Here is a 23620-nt window from a genome sequence, read left to right on the forward strand (position 1 = left end):
CATGGGGAAAACCACGAAAACGCCCATGCAGCCAGCCTGTTCGCGGGATTCGAACCTCGGACCGAACTACCAGTGTTCAGCGACTTTACCGCTAGGCCGCTGGTGGGCTAACTGAATTGTGAGTCATCCCACTGTGAATAAGTTATAACACAATGCAATAAAAATTTATTATTGAATATGCAAATTAAATACAGATTAAAAAATCATTTATAGTCAGTACAACAACATAATGTTAGATACATTCCAAAAGCATATTAAAACCAGCAAAAAATGAGGCCTAATTTAAAAAAAAAAAAACTTCTATGGCCATGAATAAGAAAGAATAAAGATTTGGCAGACCTCAGAGTTCAGTTACCAAAGATTTCAAAACAGAAGTGAAAGTGGGAATATTTGCCAGCCCCAAAATTTTAACACTCTCAGAAGAGAAAAAACCTTCCGTACGAAATTTCAGGATGTTGAGCTAGCAGCCTGGGAAGTCTGGTAGAGTGGGGCATGGATATTTGGAAAATAACAATACACATAAAAAAGAAGAAACTGCTTCAAGAATGGATGGGCATTTTACCACAAACTAGGATGCAGAAGGTCTATAAAAATTCACTTTCGACATTTCCACCTAGACATTCCTCTTGAGAAATTAAAAGTTACAAGCAATGAAGAAAGAGCACTCTTCCAGAAAAAGGAGTAGAGATATCAAAGTGGGACTCTAGTATGATGGGCAGCTGTTACTAGTTTCAAGTTAAAAAATGTGACAACTTTCATAGCAGAAAGTATTAACTACGTAAGTTAAAAATATTAGTTTCCAGTTACAGAAAGTGGCAACTCCCATAACAGAAAGTATTAACTATGTACGTTAAAAATATTTCTCATATTATCTGCCAAAATGAATTCAATCTTATCTGATTGAATTATGTTAGCACATGTACTTCATATAATTAATTTTGTTATTATTTGCAATTTTAAATAAACACTTCCATCTGTTATTCAGTATATTAAATGAAGCTTATAAATTAAGAGTTACCTGTAAAAATAAATTAATTTGCAAAAATTTACCTTATTCCTGTTGTACAAAAAAATCAAGTGTTATACACTTTTTTTATCTCTTTTCATATTCAGGAGAGTAAACTTAATTAAAATCACCTGAAGTTCATTAAAGTTTAAATCTGAAATCATTAAATTAAAGTTCATCAAAGTTCAAATCTGTTCATCAACATCATTAGGATCATTGTAAAATATCAAAGAGTAGTCTAGCACAATAAAATTAATGTTACTTGTGTATTATCTGGTACCCAATGATTAAAAAAAAAGCCAGCACTCTATTGGTGCTATTTTTTTATGTCAGCTGATAAAGAAACAGTTCATTTTTTTATTTCCATTTCATTATTTAGGAAATTTCATTCAAAATCATTTTGGAATGCTATTGTCTCTGTTTCGATAAGCATTTTTCGAAAAAAAATAAGCACTTCTTGAACTAATTCTCAGTTCTTATTCTAACACTCCATTCAGTGGCTGTCTTTAGCAGACATTATACTTCTATAACACATCCTCCGCCATAAACAGTTTCACTGCATTATTGGAATACTAGCAATTTGGGGGCTAATTAATATAAGCACGGAAATAACAGACAACATTTGTTTTATTTTATGGAAAATCTAATAAACATACATTGCAAAATGCAGTAAAAATGCTATGAGAAAAACAAATGTTGCCCCCAGAACTTTTTGTAAGAAAAATATTACCAAAGACAGAAAATAAGGTGATTTAGAAATGCACTTGTTACAAGATATGAAACTGGCATTTAAATAAAAAGGAAGCCCTCTGCCCTCCTTCAGCCAGTTTAAAAAAAAAAAAAAAAAAGATAAGAAATGATTGAAATTAGAATTGCTTCTAAGGCTTTCAAATCTAAAGTTCAGGATGGTATTTTTGATGTACTGATGGTTACAGGTTATTATACTAAAGTACAGAATCTGAAATCTGGATGTCCATTAGACGGAATAACCTAATATCCATACCATTAAATGGGAGAAAAATAATAGGGGGGAAAAAAGGACACCCTCTCTTTGCTTACAAAATCTGGAAACAGCGAGTACAATACTCAACAAAAGGAAACAGCTGTGCTGCAAATGCGAGTAACTACAGTTCCTACATGTCATTTTCAAACACTTGCTCATAAGGGAGAGGTACCATGCCCAATGATAATATATTGATTGATGTACTGATGCCGGTCAGAATCATATTTTCAGCCCTCGAGTGGTAATGAGAGGTTAGCATTTTTCTATCTGACCTAAACAATAAGTGAAGCCCCAATGTTGCCATGTCTACATGTCATCTTACTAGATTTAAACTGATAATGTAAAATCCAGAAGTTTCTGAAATCCAGAATTGCCAAAGTCTTGATGATTATATAGAATTTTGATATTATATTATTTTGATATTATTTGATTATATAGATTATATATTGAATTTTGATAAGCTCATGGAGAATTCTGATAAGTTTTAAGAAGCAGGAAATTTTTAACTATGTTATTATAAATTTGGATACCTGCAATAAATTTTTATTTCTTAACTAGACTAATATGAACAAAACTTCATGTAGCATGTAATCAAAAATTAAACTAATCAACTCAGACCTACTGTCATAATGAACTAATACTGAACATGCTTGCAACAAAGCATTTTTCTTATATGAATTATTACACAGAACAACAGAAAGCGTGTTCTTTCAGGGAGTTTCGTATTTCATCTATGGAATGAGTTTTTGCATAATTCCTTTATGTATGTGTTTTGTTACGATTTGAATTACTCATACATAGTGACTCATGATGAGATTTAAACCCGCATTTTAAGCATTATTTCTACATGATTTCCAAATATGATATTTTTTTAAAACAAATAAAGCATCTACTTTTGTTCCGTAACTTATTCCTTTTTTCTTTAATGCTTTTAAATGAGTTATGGGATTTTTCGCAGAAGAAGCATGCGCGATTATGAACAACATTAAAAAACTGGCAGGTGTAGGTACATTCCTATGAATTTTTTTCATAATCAGACTTAGCATGTACAAAACGTGGAGGCAAGGCATTTCTTTTCTCTTGCATCAGTAAAGAATTCAGAACTCAGCTTCACAGAATTCAGTTTCTTGTTTTATGAAGTCCAGTGAGTCTGATCCATTGATTTCTTTGTTTCCCCCCTCCTCTTTCTTTGATGAAATTCCAGACAAACTCTTCTGGAATAGTTTTAACAACACAGGTATAATAATAACGTACTGACTAAATAAACCTTTCATAAAACCTTCTGCTTTCAAATTCCAAACAGCAATTTCGATATCGTCATACAACCTACATAAAGCTTTAACATTATCTGAATTCTTTATTCTAGATTTAACTGCTTATTCATAAACTGACTAATTATTATTTCTTTTTTTCCAAATGTCTCCTTCAAAGTTTTTATATTCTCATCATAATTCTTTTCGTTTAATTCTAATGAAGGTACATCATTACTTGCGGCACCTACGAGTAATGTTTTCAGATACATGAATTTTTCTATCTAAGACTTTTGTTTTTGTCTTTCATTCGAACAAGCTTTCATAGCTGTTCCAAAACTCTGTGAATTTTTTAGGATCATTTAAGCACTATTCTAACACTAGTTTTGGAAGTTTTATAGTACTCTGTACATTTTGCAGTCTAACCAAGTTTTGCTAAGGATCATTAATACTTATTTTATCCTTTCTAATACTTGATTAATTCATTTAATCGCTTGAGAACAGTTTTCCTGATATTCCTCAGAAGTAACTACAACAGCTTCTACAGAATCTATCTGAATTATATAATGAATTGCCTCGTCTAATTCTTTCAAATTACTTTTCCATTCTAGAACCAATTCACATACTTTGCTTAATTCATCTGTATCTTTCTTTTCTAAAATTCGACTTCCTTCAATAGTTTAGATACTATTGTCCTCAATTCTTAAAGTATGGTCTGGACACATCCATCCTCACAAAGTTCACTTCTTCGTCTTTTACAATTCGAAACTTCCCGGCAAATGCAACATATAAAAACAGCATTACAACAATGGCAGCCCGTACAGAAACAAAAAGCATCAGGTGCTACTTCATCTTTCATTTACACATATATACAGATGTCCTATTATAAGGTGGTCCAACCTTCTGGGATACATACTGCCTAATCAACTGATAAACAGTTCCCCCTTTCTGTTTCTACATTACATGCATTCTACGGCAAAGCAGCGCCATCTAAATTCTCTCATTTCAGCATAGGATGTGGGAACAATATGACAGTATCTTTCTTACAGCAAGCACTGGTCAGTTGCCAGTTAAAAAGATAAAGAAGTAGAAATCAAAACCACCCAGACAAGGAAGGTTTTCCAACCTCAAACACAATTTTTTCAAATAAAATATATATATATATATGTAATGATTTCAAACGCGTAGATGAAAGCAGTGGACCTCACAACAGCTTATGATACTGCGTAGATGACCGAGAAGACCGTAGTGGCTTAATTGGGAATTCAGATGAATAGTTACCTTTTTATTTTATCCATTCGTTAAACGATGTGAGATTAGTTGAAATAAACTGAAGTTCCACGCCTGTAGGGTCGAGAATCGGCTGCGCCATATTATTGTAATGAAACTGTGGTTTGAAGGTGGCAGAGTGGAAAGCATGATGACGCAATTTAGCACAACATATCTTGAAAAATCACAATCTTTATTTTTTCCATGCATATCAAATAATCCTTTTTCAGATAAGATACTTCTTAATAATATTTGAATAGAATAACTCCCATTTTGAAGTACGACGTCATCTTAAGCAAGTAAGCGGCAGCAGCATGGATGAAATGCGTCTTAGCAGCAGGAGAGCTAACGCGGAAAAGGGAAATTTTATAGTACTTTCATAGCAAGAAGGCTGAAGTTTCAGTTCACAGTTTTGGTTTAGATGTAATTTGATTGGACGAGAGGTATCTGCATTAAAATGTTACATTAGATAGAAAAGTCTGGAACCTGTGAGAAGAGATGAATTTAGGGGCAGATTACCAAATTTAGAATGTTAATTTTGAGGTCGTCAATTATTTTTTTGAAACAGCTATCATATTTTGTTATATCTTACATATATATATGTGTGTGTGTGTGTGTGTGTGATGTACCAGCTTTAGTAATAGCTTAAATTATCAGACAATAAGTTTAAAAAAAAAAAAAACAGGCTCCATTTATTATTATTCAGGAGAAATAGCAGTTACAAAATCAGATATCCAGAGTAAATAAAAAGAAATAATAATAACTTTTTGCATGAAGTTTACTGCATCGTGACATTTAAAAAAAAGCCCCGATATTCTTTTGCAAGTCCTTTTCTAGCCTCTGGAAAGGCAGAGCTTCCAAGAAATGACGTCAGCCTCATCAGCCAATCCAGTTCGCTTTTAATATTTCGAGAACATTCTATAACTGTAAGTATAGAAAAGGCAGGAAAAACAACTTGACTACGGGGCTGTGGATTTGATTCCACGTACTTTCAAATAAGAGAACGTCGCCATTAAAAAAGTAAAGAACATACAGTTAGAATTTTAAGTGTATTCTTAACTATGGAATTTTATTATTACATATATATATATACATGATTCTTTTCATCCAGATATACAGAACAGTAAAAAAATTAGCTGCTAATATTCTATATATAACCAGAATTAAATTCTGAAAAAGATAACCAATTGCCAATAACAAACCTTATCTAATGAATCTATCTGATCACTTATGGTGAGCCTTCTGATGGAATTTAAAAATTTTATGAAAACTCTAAAACAGCACTGCCTCATCAAATTTTTATAATTCAATGAAAACTTGTAAATTTTCTATCTTCTATTTATACTGATTTAGAAATTACTTTTTTATAATATGATGTACATCTAAATGAGCAAAACTACTTTCAGTTTTTTGTATATTGCTGTTTTCCAATAATTTCAATGCTTTATCGATAGAGATTAATCTGTTTTCAATAAAACTGAAAACTGCATTTACTTGAACTCCTAACTGAATATGAGAAAAAATAAAGTTGATTCTATACTCTCAAAAAGAAAACTATAAAATTAACAGCTAAATTCCTATAGCTGTAACAAAAATGAAATACTATTTCTAGACACGAAAGCAAACTTTTTCTCGCATTCACTGCAAAAATATAGAAAATACATTTTTTGCATTAATCCTAGAATGAATTCCCCTTGAAAAACTTAACAAGAATGTTAATCATTAGTCTCCGAGATGAAATATGCATAAGCGTGTTTAAAACTAATTTTAAAAGCTAATTAGAGTAAAAGTATACTACATGCAGGTGATTTCATGACCCTGAACATCAAGTAGGCAAGTAAGTATAACTTATTTATTTTCAAAGCAGTCTTTACACATATTAGCACGATGTTCACCTCACATTGCTCTGGAACATGTTTAGCAAAAGTTACATGTCATTCTGAAGAAATTTTTCTTTTTTTACTATCACATTGTTTGAGAGGTTGTTCAAATCTAATTTCAACAGTTCCGTTCTAATTGTTCTTGTTGATCGAGGCAAAGTTGGTACTTTGAGACACTTCTTTACTCAAGGAGCAAGATCTTCACATAGCTTTATTGCGAACCTTTTTTTCAATAATACCTTTTCGGATTTTTGAGCCACATTATACACATATATAACATGTGTATTCACTAAACTGACATTAACCATGTCATAAAACATGCAAAGAGGCCATCAGCATGTTTTTCTACTACATGACATATTGTTACACATCTGATCCAACATGAGTTTTCACTTTGTGAAAACAAAACATTGGAGTTCCAACACTCTGAGAACACAACTGTAAGAGTTCTGCAAGAATTTCTCTTTTACTTTCATGGATAGTTCCTATAACTGTAAAATTCATTGGATTCATAAGAAGTTTTTCAGCTAGGGGTATCAGTGTGAACCAGTTATCCACCGTGTCATTTCTATTAGTTCCTTGAATACTTCTTGTTAATTTTTCGACAAAGTGAGATGCTAGAGGAATACCTTTAGTTCGAGTATTCAAACCCAAATAAGGTATTGCATTGATCATATAGTTCATTCCTACATCACACATTATTACTATTTTGATGAGGGTTTTTTGGTATGTACATTCTAAAAAGACACCTTCCTCGAAAACCTAATGATTGTTCATCAATTGTAACATAGGATCCTCGTTTATAAGAATCCATACAACTCTTAATGAATTCATCCCACTCTCTGACTGGTGCATATTTATCTTTTTCTTTTCTCTCTAGTTTCTTTTGAGTCAAAATGTAGACAATTCAGCAAAAAACAGAATCTAACTTTGTACTACCACGAACTACATAATGTTGTATCAAATAACTCATTTGATGCTAAATAATTATTTTTCATAGCCGCTGGCAGAACAGGTAATCCCAATAAAGCTTTAATTTTGTCAACACCGGTTTCCGATACTGAATATGTTTTTGTAGCATAACTTTCTCTTAATTTCAAAATTAGTATGAGAAACAATTATTTCCAGCATTTCAGGAGTAAGAAAATGATTCAAGAGGAGTGTAAAGTTCTTTCACTGAGTCCTTTGGTCCTTGAATAATATTGCAAGATGCTGTCTTTGCGTTGCTTGATTTAGGAACAGATGATCACTTTATCTTTATGAGTGAGCTGAATTTTAGCAGGGTAAATAGATTTGTCACGACTCAAAAATTTTTTTCAACTTTTTTAGCTTCATATTTCAACTTCATGTTTTCATCTTTCTGGGTTTGTTTTTCAAGAATTGTTTCTTCCTTTTTATTGTTAAATGGTAATTCCTCATTTTCATCTTTGCCACTATCCATGATTTTCAACTTCAATAAAATCATCTTTTTCTTATTCATCTTAAGAAAAAGAATTTTCTTCATCACTTAGTTCTTTTAACATATCCCCGATAGCCTCAGGTCTGCCCCAAATAGTTTCTCTCCGAAAACGCTTTAACATCTTCAAGGCAGGCAGCACAGAAATAAAGCTAAGTTGGATTCTGAAATGCAAATGTTACAGCTAACCATTCCACTGCAAGACGAATATTGTTCTAAAAATGCCACTTATGGAAATATTTCGATAAAAAGAAAGTCAAGGTCATATAAAGATACTGAGTTGTCCGTCCTGTTTTAGGGAAGGCAAGTCAAGGATTGTCCTGGAATGTTACCCATACATGTCCTGGACGAACTTTTTCTGTACATTATTATATTTTATTACTTTATCTAAGTCATTTCAGAAATAAAGTGTAGATGCACTTTTAATAATGAAAATAATTAATTAGACATATTTAGTACTTAATCTGACAGGTTCATTGAGGCTATTTACTCACAAATTTTGCATAATTTCATAATTTTACATTTTGCTAATATTTTTATGTAATTTCCGTAATAAAGACATTGCATTACAAGTAAAATTTTAACCTGAATAAATAAAATGCATTCTTACATGCTATTTCCAATTTAAATAAATAAATGTCACATGCAAATTTAGCAGCTGCATTATGTCTGACCTCATATCTTCTGTATCATCACAGACAAAGCTTAAACAAATCTTTTCTCCCTTTAACCTTGTTAGGTCATGGGAATGTTCATACAATGTTTCCTTCGCAAAACATTACAGTCTGTCCTTGAAATTAATTAAAATTATATATATATATATATATTTTGCTTTATTTATGTTACCTTATACATATTCAATTATACAGAAATTACTTTTTTTTGGGGGGGGACGGGTGCATGTAAGTTTTTATTTTTGCACAGTCTAGTCTTGCAGAGTATTTTGCAGAGATTGCCAGAGTCTAAAAATTACAGAAACATTGGTTTAAGCTTTTAATTCTTAATTATGTCTTGCATGATACTATAAATATTCTAGATATATCTCAAGATAGCACAGAAGATCTCTAAAATTAACAAGTATTATCCAAGAGGACATTAAGTTGAAAAATCCATTTGAGATTTTAAAAGACTATGAAAATCCAAGGGAAATAAGAGATGAAACTTTCACCTTATCAGCTGAAGAGACTGGCTCTGAAAAAGAAACAGATGAAAGATTTGAAAGCAAATTAACAGTTGTTTCATCAAATAATTAATTTTGAGGGGGAAGGGGACACCTGAAGCCTCATTTGTGTATCAGAGAATTACGGAAAAAGCATTAAAGTTCTGGCATAATGTAAAGAACAGTTAAAAAAAAAATCAAAATGCACTTTGTTCGAAATAAAAGTAAACAAGAAACAAGTTCACAGCAATTTTTATTTTAGAAGAAAGGAAAGACCATTTAAAAAAATGGCTTATAGGTTATCCACGGGAAAAAAAACATTAAAACAACTGCAACCACCCTGTTCATCATGATTTGAAGCCACAGAGAACCAAGTGTGGTCAGCAGCTTCACTGATAGCCTTACATTTTTAAAACTCTGATAAACAATTTTTTAATTGCAACTAGTGTAAAACAGATTACTATTTTGATCACTTTTAACAGCGGGCCAAATCTAGCGTGCGCTTGATGAAGTTTATATAGTTCTACATTTCTTAAGACACCATTGAAATACTAGTTTAACTTTTAAATCCTTTTTTGATATCCTATGGATTTAACAATTTGGGAATTGCCTGTGACGAAAAGTCTGCAATAGAATTTTGAGTAAAGTGCAGAATCACCCACTGCTTAATGTGTTTTTAAGAATTGCACATACTCAGTATTCATGTACACATCAACCTATTTTCACTTTAAAAAAATCCCAGAATTGCGCAAAAATGGCACTGCACACACCCTTGACTTTATCTATGTACACATCGACCTATTTTCACTTAAAAAAAAAAAGAAAGAAAATTGACAAAAATCCAATCGTTTTTAACCCTTGCAAAAAGTGGCAAACAAATAAGTGGGCGATTCTGCACTTTACCAAGAATTTTTTCATAGAAAAGGCATCATTCATTATAGAAAATTATGCTTGAACAACCAATGAGATGAAATTATGCTTTAGCAATAACTCAGTAGAGAAATAGCGATGCAGGCATCCATTCAGTTATGTTTAGCAATTTTTATATAAATAATAATAATGATCTGAACTAGTTATTTACTCTTATGCTTCCATTCAGTCATGTTTAGCTTTTTTTATATAAATTATAATAAAAAAGTATTATATGAAATTAACTTTTTATTTAAATTAAAAATCTTAGATAGTTATTTACTATTAGACTTCCTTTCTTGCGTTAGGGTTGCCGCAATTATTTTTGGCAGCACTGGCATCAACAATAGTTTGGCGATTTTTTACGACCCTCAAAACCGAATAGTACCCATATTTGTTTTAAAAACAATATCTTTTGAACTTTCAAAGAGAAAAATATAATATGTTTCAAAAAATGTAAAATCTGCAATACCTTACTGTTTTGCTTTATTCCAAAGCATAATAATAATAATTACATTATTAAAAGAAATTAAAATATTTATTAGAATACATTTTTAAACAATAAGAATGAAGTGACATGTGAAGATACCGTATTTGACGGCATATACTTTTTTTCCCTAAATTTGGTCTCAAAAAAGTTACCTGCATCTTATACATGAAGGTAATTGCATTCAATAATTGTTTATTTGGCTTTTACGAAACGTTAGAACTAAAAGAAAGCACGCTTTTGAAACTTTTTTTCCTTGTGTGTGGCCATCTAAATAAGGGTGCGTCTTATATGACGTCAAATACGGTAACTTAAATAATCCGGAAGAATGAAAGAAGTTCAAATTCTTAGTATTAATAGTTATAGTCTTCTACAAACGAAATATGGCATATGATCTCCATGCTTCAGATATGTCATCCAAATTCGGCTTATTGAGATGAAAGAGAAAAATACTTTTAGTATCATTCAAAAGTAATTCAATTTATTTAAAAAAAAAAAAAAAAGGTTGCAAAATCTTTCTCTCCCCCCCCCCGGTTATTATTATTATTTTTTTTTCTTTAATAGTTTTAATTCATCGGAAACATTTAATTTAAGCAAAAACTTTGAATATTTGAAATTTGAGGTATGAAAGATACACAGTATTCAAATTAATGCAATCAATTCATAATAACTCAAAGTCTGGTTAAGTCAAATACACTTTAAGTAAAGCTTTTCACAAAGTTTCCAGCTTTTGATTATAACAAAAATTGTTTGGTTGAAGCTTAGAAGAATACTTGGTTGATCTTTGGATTATGGTAACTTGGCGATTTTTTGGCAAAAATTTGGCGACAATTAGAAAAATTTGCACGAAAATGCAGGAAAATTTTGTGAATCTTTAAACTTGGTAAAAAGCACATATATGAAATTACCTGATCGCGAAAAAGTATATACCCTTTCCAAGGATGAACATTTCCACGTATAAAATAAATAAAATATCCAAAAACTTTTCCCTCTAAATTATCTATTATAAAACGTCACCAACGAATTTATAACGCAAACATTAAAAATGGTTGCAAATACTTAGTGTCAAATATTTAAATTATTTCCATGCACGTTTACTTCTACTGAAACGTATTCCAAATTGCTACAAACATATAATTCACAAAATAATTATCATTTAATTAAAATATAATTAAACCATGTACACGTCGACTTATTTTTACTTAAAAAAACATCCCAGAATTGCACAAAATGGCATTGCGCACACTCTTCACTATATCCATGTACACTGCTTTTTTCTCATAAATTAGAAAAATTTCACGAAAATGCAGGAAAATTTTGTGAATCTTTAAATTTGGTAAAAAGGACATATATGAAATTACCTGATCCCAAAGAAGTATATACCCTTTCCAAGGATGAACATTTGCACGTATAAAATAAATAAAATATCCAAAAACTTTTCCCTCTAAATTACCTATTATAAACGTCACCTGCAAATTTATAACGCAAACATTAAAAATGGTTCCAAATACTTAGTATCAAATATTTAAATTCTTTCCATGCACATTTACTTCTACTCAAATGTATTCCAAAAAACTACAAACATATAATTCACAAAATCATTAAATTAAAATATAATTAAATTAAAAAACACTACTTAAAATATAAATAAGCACATACATTAAATTAATAAAAATTAGCTTACAATCCTAATTACTTTACACTAATATATTGCTAATAACAATTTCCCAATAATACCATATTAATTTATTTATTCCTTACATGCATAAAAATAATATCCTCAAATGATTAAAAATACTAACTTACGTAATCTTCTTCACAATCTTGATTGCATGGCGGATAAACTTTTCTTATAGATTCAATAATTCAGTAGTCAACTGGCAGTCTATGCACCCACTAATAAGAAATTAATAAAATTTCACCCAAACTCAAACGACTTTCAGCAAACCACGTACCCTTCCTTACATTACGTTTCACAAAATGTCCATTTTCACCAGATTTCTTGTACCAGCATTCAAACTTATGTGTAATATCCTTCCTTTCACACAATCTCATTATGTTGGACATTCATACTTATCCACAATTAATCCTACACTCAAGAAATTCTTTTGGATTACACATAAATGCAGTAAAAATTTCAGATTTACTTTACATAGGGCCATGGGATCCAAATATTAAACAACACTGTTTCACAGAACATAGAATGAACCTAATGCTATAAAGTACGGCAGATATTTTTACAAATTTACCCCCTTTTACGATTAAAGAACTGTGATTCGTCCATAAATGTTACATGACATATCTCATGATCTCTCATTTCCCTCACACAAAATAATGCGTAATCGGAACTGAGTACTTCTCACATTTTCCCCAAAGTCCTAGGTAGTAACCTTTACCGCCTACCAAAATGTCGTCAAACTACCTGTTACCATATTCCAAAGATTAGCCGAATACTTCTTCGCCCCTTGTACTTTTGTATATTGATCAAAAACATAGAGTTTTAAGAACTAACTCGGGAGTGATAGACTAACAGTAGTGGTTTCCAAAATTTATTTAAATGTTTCCTTTCTTATATATTCACAACCAGTTGATGCTCAATGTAACAACTTTCTACATCACAAAGAGTCTTTACTTTGTATCCAAAGATGGGTAATAATTAAACATTTCATTTGAAAACTTATTTTTCAATTTCCTTAACCCCTTAACTGCCGCTGGCGTATATATATGCCTTGCTCAGCCAATGCGTTAACTGCCACGGGCGTATATATATGCCCTTCCAAAATACCATCTTTTGCTTTGCACTGCTACCCGTAAAATTATTCGCAAAGCTTTCAAATGCAACACCACAATGACCTTGACAAAGTATGCAAAGGAGGACTATTTCAGACAAGTGTGGGAAGAAATTGAAGAGAGGGGTGAGTCTAAAGTGGTAAAAGTAATGTCTGCAAGATATTGGCTAGTGTTATTTGAGTAAAACGTATTTTTTATATTCTGTGTCCTTTGTTTTCGTTTACTTTTTGTAGTAGGTTCCAGGAATAAAGAAAGATATAACGGATGTTTCAAACTCATTTATCTTTTTTGAATTATTTTTTTATGAACTGCTCGTGCTTCATTACTGAAACTAACCGTTTTGTAGACGAGTATAAGAACCAACACCTTGGAAACAAAAAATCAAGGACAAAATCCTGGCATTCAACCAGTTCAGAAGAAATATATGTTTTTTTAGGCATACTGATTTCACAAGGTATAACACTGAAACCTGAATGTTACACTTTACTGGTCTAAAAATAAATTGATCAAAACTCCATTTTAGGGATCTTTTTATTATAAAAACATCATTTTCATTATATTTACATCTTTTTATTATACTTTTACTCTAAACATTAAATTTTGAGCATTCATTTTTTTTTTTCATTCTTTATTTTGTGAAAGTAAACAGATTTTAGAAAGTAAAACTTGCACTTATCTTCCCCCTAATACATCGCATAACTACGCGCGCCTGTGTGAAAAAAACGTGGCACTGGGAAATGAACCTGGTATGTTTTCCACAGCAGTTAAGGGGTTAATGAAAAATGAATAATTTTATAACCTTTTCATGAAAATTAAACAATCATTATAAAATAAAGGCATCTACTTCTATCTTCTTCTCAGGTGCAACTGAAGTAACCTGCAGACAATGTCATATTTTTAACTTCTCCCAGCTTCGTAAAATTTTAGTTAGAAAGAAACAGAAACGGGCAGAGTTGCCCCATGGATTATCATCAAGTTGCTGTTTCATTTATTGCCAAGTTGTTGTTTCATTTATGCTAATCTGAGTAGTTGAATGTTACAGAAACCCGGTTAGAGTTGACTTTAAGGTACGCCTTATATTATCACGAAATTGTGGTTTCATTTATCGCCAAGTTGCTGTTTCATTTATAGCCAAGTTGGTGTCTCATTTATGACAACCTGAGTAGTTGAATGCTATGGAAACGCTATAATGACATAATTGGTTGCGGTGAATTTGAATCATGGGAAAGAATTTAGAAAGTGAGTGTCGGATTTTGGGTAAGGGCTTGTGTGTGTTGGATAAGTACGTTGTTATTTTGTGGTTTACACGGTAAATTGGATGAGTGTGGTAAGATTAATTTGAAGTTTCTGTAGGATTTGGAACGAAAGGGAAAAAGCATTAATTGACAGGTGTGTAAATGAAGGTATACTTACTAGCCATTATTAAGTGTCCTGTTTGGAGGAAGGAAATGCATATGGTCGAACATCGGATATTTTCGAACGGAGGATATTTTTTACTCTTATTTTTGTGAATTTACGTGGCAACACCAGTATACAGATTCTAGTTCAGATAATTTTAGGAAGTGTTTGGATGCTGTTAAGGAATTTTGTTTGACTGAAGACTCGTAAATAAGGAAAGTGGATACTTCCTTCGTGTAGTGCTAAGATGAATTTCCTTTCTTATGTTATTTCATTGTTTGATTTAAAATGTAGTTTATTAGGATTATATATTTTTTGTTGGCTGCTCATTTGACTTTTTAAGTGAATATACTTCGATGTGTACATGGATAAAGTCAAGGAAGAACATAAAGCCTAGTTTGTGCAATTATCTGATGTTTTTTAAGTAACAATAGGTTGAAGTGTACATGGATAAAGTCAAGGGAGTACGCAATGCCATTTTTGTACAATTTTGGGATTTTTTTTAAGTGAAAATAGGTCAATGTGTACATGGATACCGAGTTTGTGCAATTCTTTGTTTTGTTAGTTTGGCTTTGTGTAGCGGCGATTTCTGGAATGAAAATCGCTGCTACGCAAGACAAAATAACAAGTCAAAGAAATGCACAAACGCGGTTTCCATGCACCGCCAAAAACGCCAATGGGTACCCCAAAATATACTTTTACCTGTAAACCCTATTATGATGTAATTGGTTGCATGAGTGCAATGAATTTGACTGATGGGAAAAGATTTGTAAGGGCTTGTTTGTGTATCGGATGTTCATTAGGAAGTATGTTACGTTATTTTGTGGTTTACATGGAAATTGGCTGAAAGTGGTAAGATTAATTTGAAGTTTCTGTACGATTTGGAAAGTGAAAGGGAAAAAAAGCATTAACTGACAGGTAGTTGAATGAAAGTTTACTTAGTAGCTATTATAAGTATCCTGTTTATACAAAGGAAACGCGTTTGGTCAACTGTCAGAGGATACCATCACTACGAAGGATATTTTTTACTCTTATTTTTGTGAATTTATGTGGCAACGCCAGTATACAGATTTTAGTTCAGATAATTTTAAGGAAATTTTAGGACGCTATTAAGGAATTTTGTTTGACTAAATAAACAAATTTCTAAGAACGGTAAGTGGATATTTCCTTTGTGCAGTGCTTAGATGTTTTAAGAGCCCACCAGCGGCGGAGCGGTACACTGTCGCTGAACACTGGTAGTTCAGTCTGAAGTTCGAATCCCGCAAACGGGCTGGCTGCATGGTTGTTTTCGAGGTTTTCCCCATGTGTAGCGTGTATACGAGCCAGTTTCCCTCGGAAAGTCATCCATGAAGGCATCCCTCCCCTTGGGCAGACAGCCTTCGAAGCTTTGCTGTAATTTAATTAAATAACCTAACCCAACCTAGATGTTTTAAGATGAATTTCCTTTTTTATGTTATTTCCCTGTTTGATTTAAAATGTAATTTACTGAGATTATATATTTTGGTTGATCTTTACAATATGGTAACTGGTAGTTTGGCGACATTTTGGAGGGGATAAAGGTTACTACCTGGGACTTTGGTAATAATGTGAGCAGTACTCAGTTCTGATTACACATTATTTTGCGTGAGGGAAATGAGAGATCATGGGATATGTTGTCATGTGATATTAATGGACGAATTACGGTTCTTTATTTGGAAAAGGGGGAAAATCGGGAAAAAATCTGGAAATTTTGTATTTAGCTTTATTCTGTGTTGTGTGAAACAGTGTTTGTTAATTTTTGGATCCCATGGCCCTAACTAAAGTGAATTCGAAATGGGTATTTAGGCATTGTGATAAAGAGAAGTTTGCTTTTTATTTAGCGGAGGAAGTATGGAGGAAAAATTCACAGAAAAAATCTTTCAATAATTTTATTGAATGAATTAGAAAAGTGTATCCGCCACGTAATCAAGATTCTGAAGAAGATTAGGTAAGTTAGTATTTTTAATTATTTGAGGATATTATTTTTATGCATTGCTCTAAATGTAAGGTGGAAAGGAATTTGGTATTATTGGGAAAATTGTTATTAGCAATGATTTAAAGTAATTAGGATTGTAAGGTAATTTTTATTAATTTAATGTATGTGCTCATTTATATTTTAAGTAGTGTTATTGAATTTAATTATATTTTAATGAAATGATAGTTATTTTGTGAATTTTATGTTTGTAGGAATTTGGTATACGTTTTAGTTGAAGTAAACGTGCATGGAAATAATTTAAATATTTGATACTAAGTATTTGTAATGCTTGCGGTATGAATTCGTTGGTGACGTGTATAATGTAATAGATGATTTAGAGGTAAAAGTTTTTGGATATTTTATTTATTTTATATGTGGAAATGTTCATATTTGGAAAGGGTAAATACTTTTTCGCGATCAGGTAATTTCATATATGTTCTTTTTACCGGGTTTAAAGATTGAGAAAATTGTCATGTATTTTCGTGAAATTTTTCTAATTTAGGAGAAAAAAGCAGTGTACATGGATATAGTGAAGAGTGTGAGCAATGCCATTTTTGTGCAATTCTGGGATGTTTTTTTAAGTAAAAATAAGTCGGCGTGTACATTGTTTATGTGTATGTGTTATTTTGAAAAATGCGTAAGGAGTATGGTATTGTGCACTTTTTCCCAATTTTGCAGTGAATATTTGTCATGATTAAGCAGTTTTGTTAGATATAATTTCTAGCATAAGTGTTATTCGGCTAGTAGATTGTTGGAAGAAGTGTTCAGTAGATAAAAAGAAAAGAAACATGTCTTTACTTCGTGAAGACAAAATGGCGGCGGGAAAAAAAAATAGAGGGTTGCTGTAGGAGAGTTGGTCGCCAAATTTTCGCCAAAAAAACGCTAAGTTACCAGAATGTAAAGATCAACCCACTCTTCACTATATCCATGTACACTGCTTTTTTCTCCTAAATTAGAAACATTTCACGAAAATACATGACAATTTTCTCAATCTTTAAACCCGGTAAAAAGAACATATGAAATTACCTGATCGCGAAAAAGTATTTACCCTTTCCAAATATGAACATTTCCACATATAAAATAAATAAAATATCCAAAAACTTTTACCTCTAAATCATCTATTATATTATAAACGTCACCAACGAATTCATACCGCAACCATTACAAATACTTAGTGTCAGATATTTAAATTATTTCCATGCACGTTTACTTCAACTAAAACGTATACCAAATTCCTACAAACATAAAATTCACAAAATAACTATCATTTCATTAAAATATAATTAAATTCAAAAACACTACTTAAAATATAAATGAGCACATACATTAAATTAATAAAAATTACCTTACAATCCTAATTACTTTAAACTAAATCATTGCTAATAACAATTTTCCCAATAATACCAAATTTCTTTCCACCTTACATTTAGAACAATGCATAAAAATAATATCCTCAAATAATTAAAAATACTAACTTACCTAATCTTCTTCAGAATCTTGATTACGTGGCGGATACACTTTTCTAATTCATTCAATAAAATTATTTGAAAGATTTTTTCTGTGAATTTTTCCTCTATACTTCCTCCGCTAAATAAAAAGCAAACTTCTCTTTATCACAATGCCTAAATACCCATTTTGAATTTCCTTTAGTTAGGGCCATGGGATCCAAAAATTAAACAACACTGTTTCACACAACACAGAATAAAGCTAAATACAAAATTTCCACATTTTTTCCCGATTTCCCTCCTTTTCCGATTAAAGAACCGTAATTCGTCCATTAATATCACATGACATATCCCATGATCTCTCATTTCCCTCACGCAAAATAATGCGTAATCGGAACTGAGTACTGCTCACATTATTACCAAAGTCCCAGGTAGTAACCTTTATCGCCTCCAAAATGTCGCCAAACTACCAGTTACCATATTGTAATGATCAACCTTCCGTGCTATTTTAATTTATCACAGAGAGGAGAAAATCACAAAGATTCAGCCACATCCAATAACAATAAATTATATTCACAACAGTTACGTATGGGGAACATACACATTCGTAATAACTCATTTAATAACTCATTCCTTCTACCAATGTTAAATATCTTTCCACATAACTTTTCTCAGTATGCGAATATGATCCATTATTAATCTTAATAATGTTAAGAGAGAAAAGCATCAAAACCAGACAGCACAACGACAAAATTAGATACAAAAATAATTAAACTACACAACAAACACAGACACACTAATAATAACAATAATGATAATAATGCATTACAAAAGAGCACAATTTGTCTAACAATCTGATTTCTTGGACTCAAGCGGTAGTGAAATAACAAAATATGCTTATAAAATACGAAGCACTTACACTAGGAGATCTCTCAACGTCTGTAGCAGCCATGTTCAACTGTGACAAAGTTACAACACTTGTCTATTTAATTCAAAATTCTTCAATCAGTTATACGTACAAAGTAAATCAAATAATATCACGAACATCAATACCAAAATTAAAACCTAACTCATTCAAACTTCGCTTGAAGGTATAGCTAATCAACACTCGATCGAGAAACCGGAAGTAATAAACCACACCTGCTCCCTCGTATTGCCATTCATGAAATGTGTTATTGCTTTTCAAAAAGCCTACACATTATGTTCCCAGCTCCCTGGTTTAAAGGATGGAAAATTAAAATTAACCCCAAAAAATCAAAAGTGATTTAATTTAAAAAAGTAAATATCCCTCAAGACTTAAAAGAAATTACGATGGACGGATAAATCGTGTCACGTGACCACCAAGTAAAATAGCTAGGTGTTTATCTTGACCAGAAGTTAACTTTCAAATTTCATGTTAATTATATCAGAGACAAAGCACAACGTGCCTTAATGAGCATATACCCTCTTATATGCAAATATTCGAAGTTAAATATCAACGCTAAATGAACACTCTATCTACAGGCAATCCGACCCATAATCATGTTGCTCCGGCGCAACACCGACTCTACGGTGTTGTTGTCCGGTCGGTGTTGTCCGGCGTGGGCAGCTACTGCACGTTCAAATCGAGCAAGGCTTCAAACTTTTCAGAGTAAAACTCTCAGATTCCTATCGAACTCTCCATTGTTCGTTAGGAACACTGTTATCCATAATTCTCTAAAGATTTTTACCATCAGATGCCGAATTACTAAAGATTACATTCAAATTCTACGAAAAATGTGATTCCTCCACTCACGAAGTTATTAAAAACATAGGGCAGTACGACTATCTAATCGAACAGCCGCATAAACGGCCCAGAACTATACATCACAATGTTACATGGTAGTTTTTGAATATATTTTGTTATTTTCAACTATTTAATCTAGATTTTGTTTCATCTTTATAGTCATTTTCATCTTACTATGGACTTTGACCAAGGCTGCTGACTTTGGGGTCTAGCAGGACACCGGTCGAGATCGATATCCGAAAACCAGTCGGGATTCTCTTTCCACTCGACAGCAGAAGGGAGAGCGAATCTGGCCCAACGAGATAGTATACCTGTTATATGAAGTCGTTGGTCTGGCTCCTTCATATTCCGTCGGCGGAAAATAAAGTGGAAATTCCGCGCGGAGGTGACGATTATTGCATAACAACCAGTCTTCTCACCTCTACAATACTCGAAGCTCAGGGAAAGGGGGGTAGTTTGTTGTCAAAGGGGCTGTTTCGCACGTGTTTATTACTGAGGATGGCGGTAGAAAAAAACAAAAAAAAAAAAAAAAAAAAAGCAACGAGTTCCAGTAAATGGTGAAATTTTCCAAAAAAATCCGCTGCTGTTAAGCTGCTGGATAGCACATTTAGTAAAAAATATGGAAAAAAGAAATGGTGAACGTTAATGGATATTTTAAGCGCAGAAAGAAAAGGCCTTTTCAATACTTCACGTATGTTAAGAAACGTAAACATAATTTTACTTATGATCTTTTGCAAAATGGAAATTTTCTAAAAAACTACATGTTTGTAAACTGTTTGTTAACAGAAATTTTATGATTAAAATACTTTATTTTGTCTGAAAAGGTTATGCAACAACGTCATAAATCAAATTATTGAAATAAGCATCGCGTAGGTGTGTTTAATATTCTTAATGAAAACAATAATTTTTGAATTATTCAATACTAATTTAAAAAAATTTAATTTTTAGAAACCCATGATTATATCAATAATTTTATTATTCAGGGATTATACTTATCACGTAGCTACAGATATACTATGTATCGTAGATAGTAATAACCAGAAAACTTTGGTTTGATGCATTAAAAGACGATTTACTAGTGAGTAAAATTATAACAAATTTTTAACAAAAGTAATAGGAATGAAAATAAAAAGAATTAAATAACTAAAGGTCATTGACTGAATTGTATATTAAATATGCAATTTATGCTCCTTTAGTGTATCTAAATAGCCTCTTCACAACTTTGCAGTGTTTCTCTCTGGGATCTTGATTATATCTTGACAAATTACTTACTGCAAAAGCTAAGTCTGGCCTTGTGCCTGTTGCTTATTACATCAATGAACCTAATGCTTCTTGATATTTTGTCTTCGACACAGGTGGCGAAGATTCTATGCCATCAAGATTTTCACCCAATATTCCTGGAGTCTTGACAGGTTTACATTCATCCATTTCAAAGTTTTTTAAGATTTTAGTTATATAGTTTTCTTGACTGAGTATAAGTTTTCTAGATTCTTGCCTGATGTCTATTCCTAAAAATGTTTGTGTTTTAGTGACTTCTTGTAATGTGAACGATTTAGATAGTTGAGAAATGATGTCATTTATCTCAGAATTTAAATTTCCAATCACCATTAAGTCATCCACATATACTGCTATGATAAGATAGTTGATCTTATTTTTATAAATATACACGCACGAATCTAACTTTAGTTTAATTAAATTCTTTTCTTTAAGAACTTTACATAATTCATCATACCAGCATTTTCCTGATTGTGGTAATCCATATATACTTTTGTTTACAAGATATACTTTGTTCGGATCTGATATAAAGCCAGATGGTTGTTCAATGTATATTGTTTATTCAAGTATCCATTTAAATATGCAGTTTTTATATCGATAAATCTTATTTTGTAGTTTCTGTAAACTGCAATCGATAGCAATGTTCTAAAGGTTACAAGTCTCATTACTGGGCTAAATCCATCTTCGTAATCAATTCCTTTTTTTTGATTAAATCCGGTTGCTACCAGTCTTGCTTTGTAAATTATTTCTAAATTACCCTTTTGATCCCTTTTTGAGAATATCCAGCTTTTTTTAATAACTTTCTTATCGATGGGTCTTTCAACTAATTCCAGACTTCATTAGCCTCCATTGCACTCAGTTCTTCTGTCATTGCATCTAGCCAGAATTCACTTTTAGCCGATTCTACAACTTATCATACGTCTTAGGTTCTTCTTAATTTGTATTGTACACTATATTATCTTTTAATTTTTGTGAGGGCGTCGTAGTTCGCGCTGGTCTTTTCTGTACAGAATTTCCATGACTATCATTTCCAGGTTCTTCATTTGTTTGTTGATACTCGGTTGGCTTTTCCAATGAATTGTTATCGTCGTGTTCATCATCACTGTTGGATGGCAAAATTTTCTCAGCTTCTTCATCTGTTGTATTATCTTCTCTATAGTATCTGTCAGTTATTTCTGAATTATTTACATTTCCATTAGTTTGTTCCTTATAAAAAATAATAACTTCTTCTAATATTTGATTTTTATCGAATTTTAAATAATTTTCTTTTAGTAAAGGTGATCTATGTTTCTGTTCATCAAATTTTACATCCCTCACTTCTTGAATTTTATTTAGTTCAGGGCTATAAATTTTGTATGCTTTTCTCTTCATGCTATAGCCTATCATAATTCCTTTTTTAGCTTTTAGATCCATCTTTCTATGTTTCTCTCGTCTTATATGAACATATGCTTCACATCCAAATCTTGTTATAATAGTAATGTTAGGCTTGCGTTCTTTATATAGTTCATATGGTGTAAACCTTTTATCATTTTTGTGACTCCTGTTATTCACATGTACAGCTACCTTAACGCTTTCAGACCAAAATTTTATCGGTAATTCTGCATCATTCAATTACAGTACGATTAAAACGTTCAGCTTTTTCATTACTTTCCGGAGTATAAGGGGTTGTAAGTTCATGTTTAATTCCCATTATTTCAAAAAACTCTTTTATACTTTTAGCTAAAATTTCACTACCATTATCACTACAAATTGTTTTTAGTTTCTCTCCTGTTTGTCTTTCTTCTTGAATGATAAGTTTGATTAGAGCTTCTAAAGTTTCCGTCTTTTTCTCAATTGTTACCACAAATATGAAATTACTGTAATCATCTACGACTGTTCCATCTATTGATTTCTCAATTGGTCCAACTAAATATATGTGCCATAATTATAAAGTATCTTCAGATTGGTTACATTTCACACGTTTATAAGATCTTTTTACCTCTTTCGATCGACGAAAGCCTTAACGTTTCGCACGGTAGACACGCTTGAGAATTTCAGTTTTCGCTCAATCGTTAGTAGAAGTCGAACGAGAAGGATTGGTTGGCCTGCTACGTCGCTCTCGTATCGATATCTCGTCGCACGGTAGGAAGATACGGCCCTCACAATTCACTCACATTGTAATGGAGTAGTTTTGCTTTTGAAACATAATTGTCATTTGAAACAGAATTTGTGCGATAAGGTGTCTTTTTTTTTAATCACTAATTTAATTTTTTGAAATCACTTGTGGGTATAATAATTTCAAACTAGGCCTTATTTGCTAATCTATTATAAGTAAAAGCCAAAGGCAAATTGTTCCATATCTCTGACCATTTTCGTATACTGCATACTTTTGTAACTTCTCTAACTACTTTTGTATACTGCTCGGAACAAGGCGTTGGTTTACGGAGTACCTTTGCTTTAATTAAGCAGTTACCTTCAGAACTAGAGTCTGGGGTTTATCATGCTCGGCTGCTGGGAGCCCAAGGATAAGGCTCCTATATAGCCTTATCTAAGGGC

At 31.9% G+C, this 23620-nt stretch overlaps 1 protein-coding gene across 1 annotated transcript in view; it reads right to left on the bottom strand.

Annotated features, from left to right (window-relative positions):
* Septin2 (septin 2) overlaps nt 1-19194 on the bottom strand; it is a 110070-nt gene extending 90876 nt beyond the window's left edge. Inside the window, exon 1 of the mRNA XM_085807098.1 lies at nt 18965-19194. Within this exon, the coding sequence (XP_085663224.1) occupies nt 18965-18997 (33 nt within the window). The 5' untranslated portion in view covers nt 18998-19194. The remainder of the gene's footprint in view (nt 1-18964) is intronic.
* Between the last annotated feature and the right edge of the window lie 4426 nt (nt 19195-23620).

Source organism: Stegodyphus dumicola, chromosome X1, assembly GCF_044657685.1.
Source record: "Stegodyphus dumicola isolate Sdum_Otavi_A_Nest chromosome X1, ASM4465768v1".
In the NCBI taxonomy this organism is placed as follows: domain Eukaryota; kingdom Metazoa; phylum Arthropoda; class Arachnida; order Araneae; family Eresidae; genus Stegodyphus; species Stegodyphus dumicola.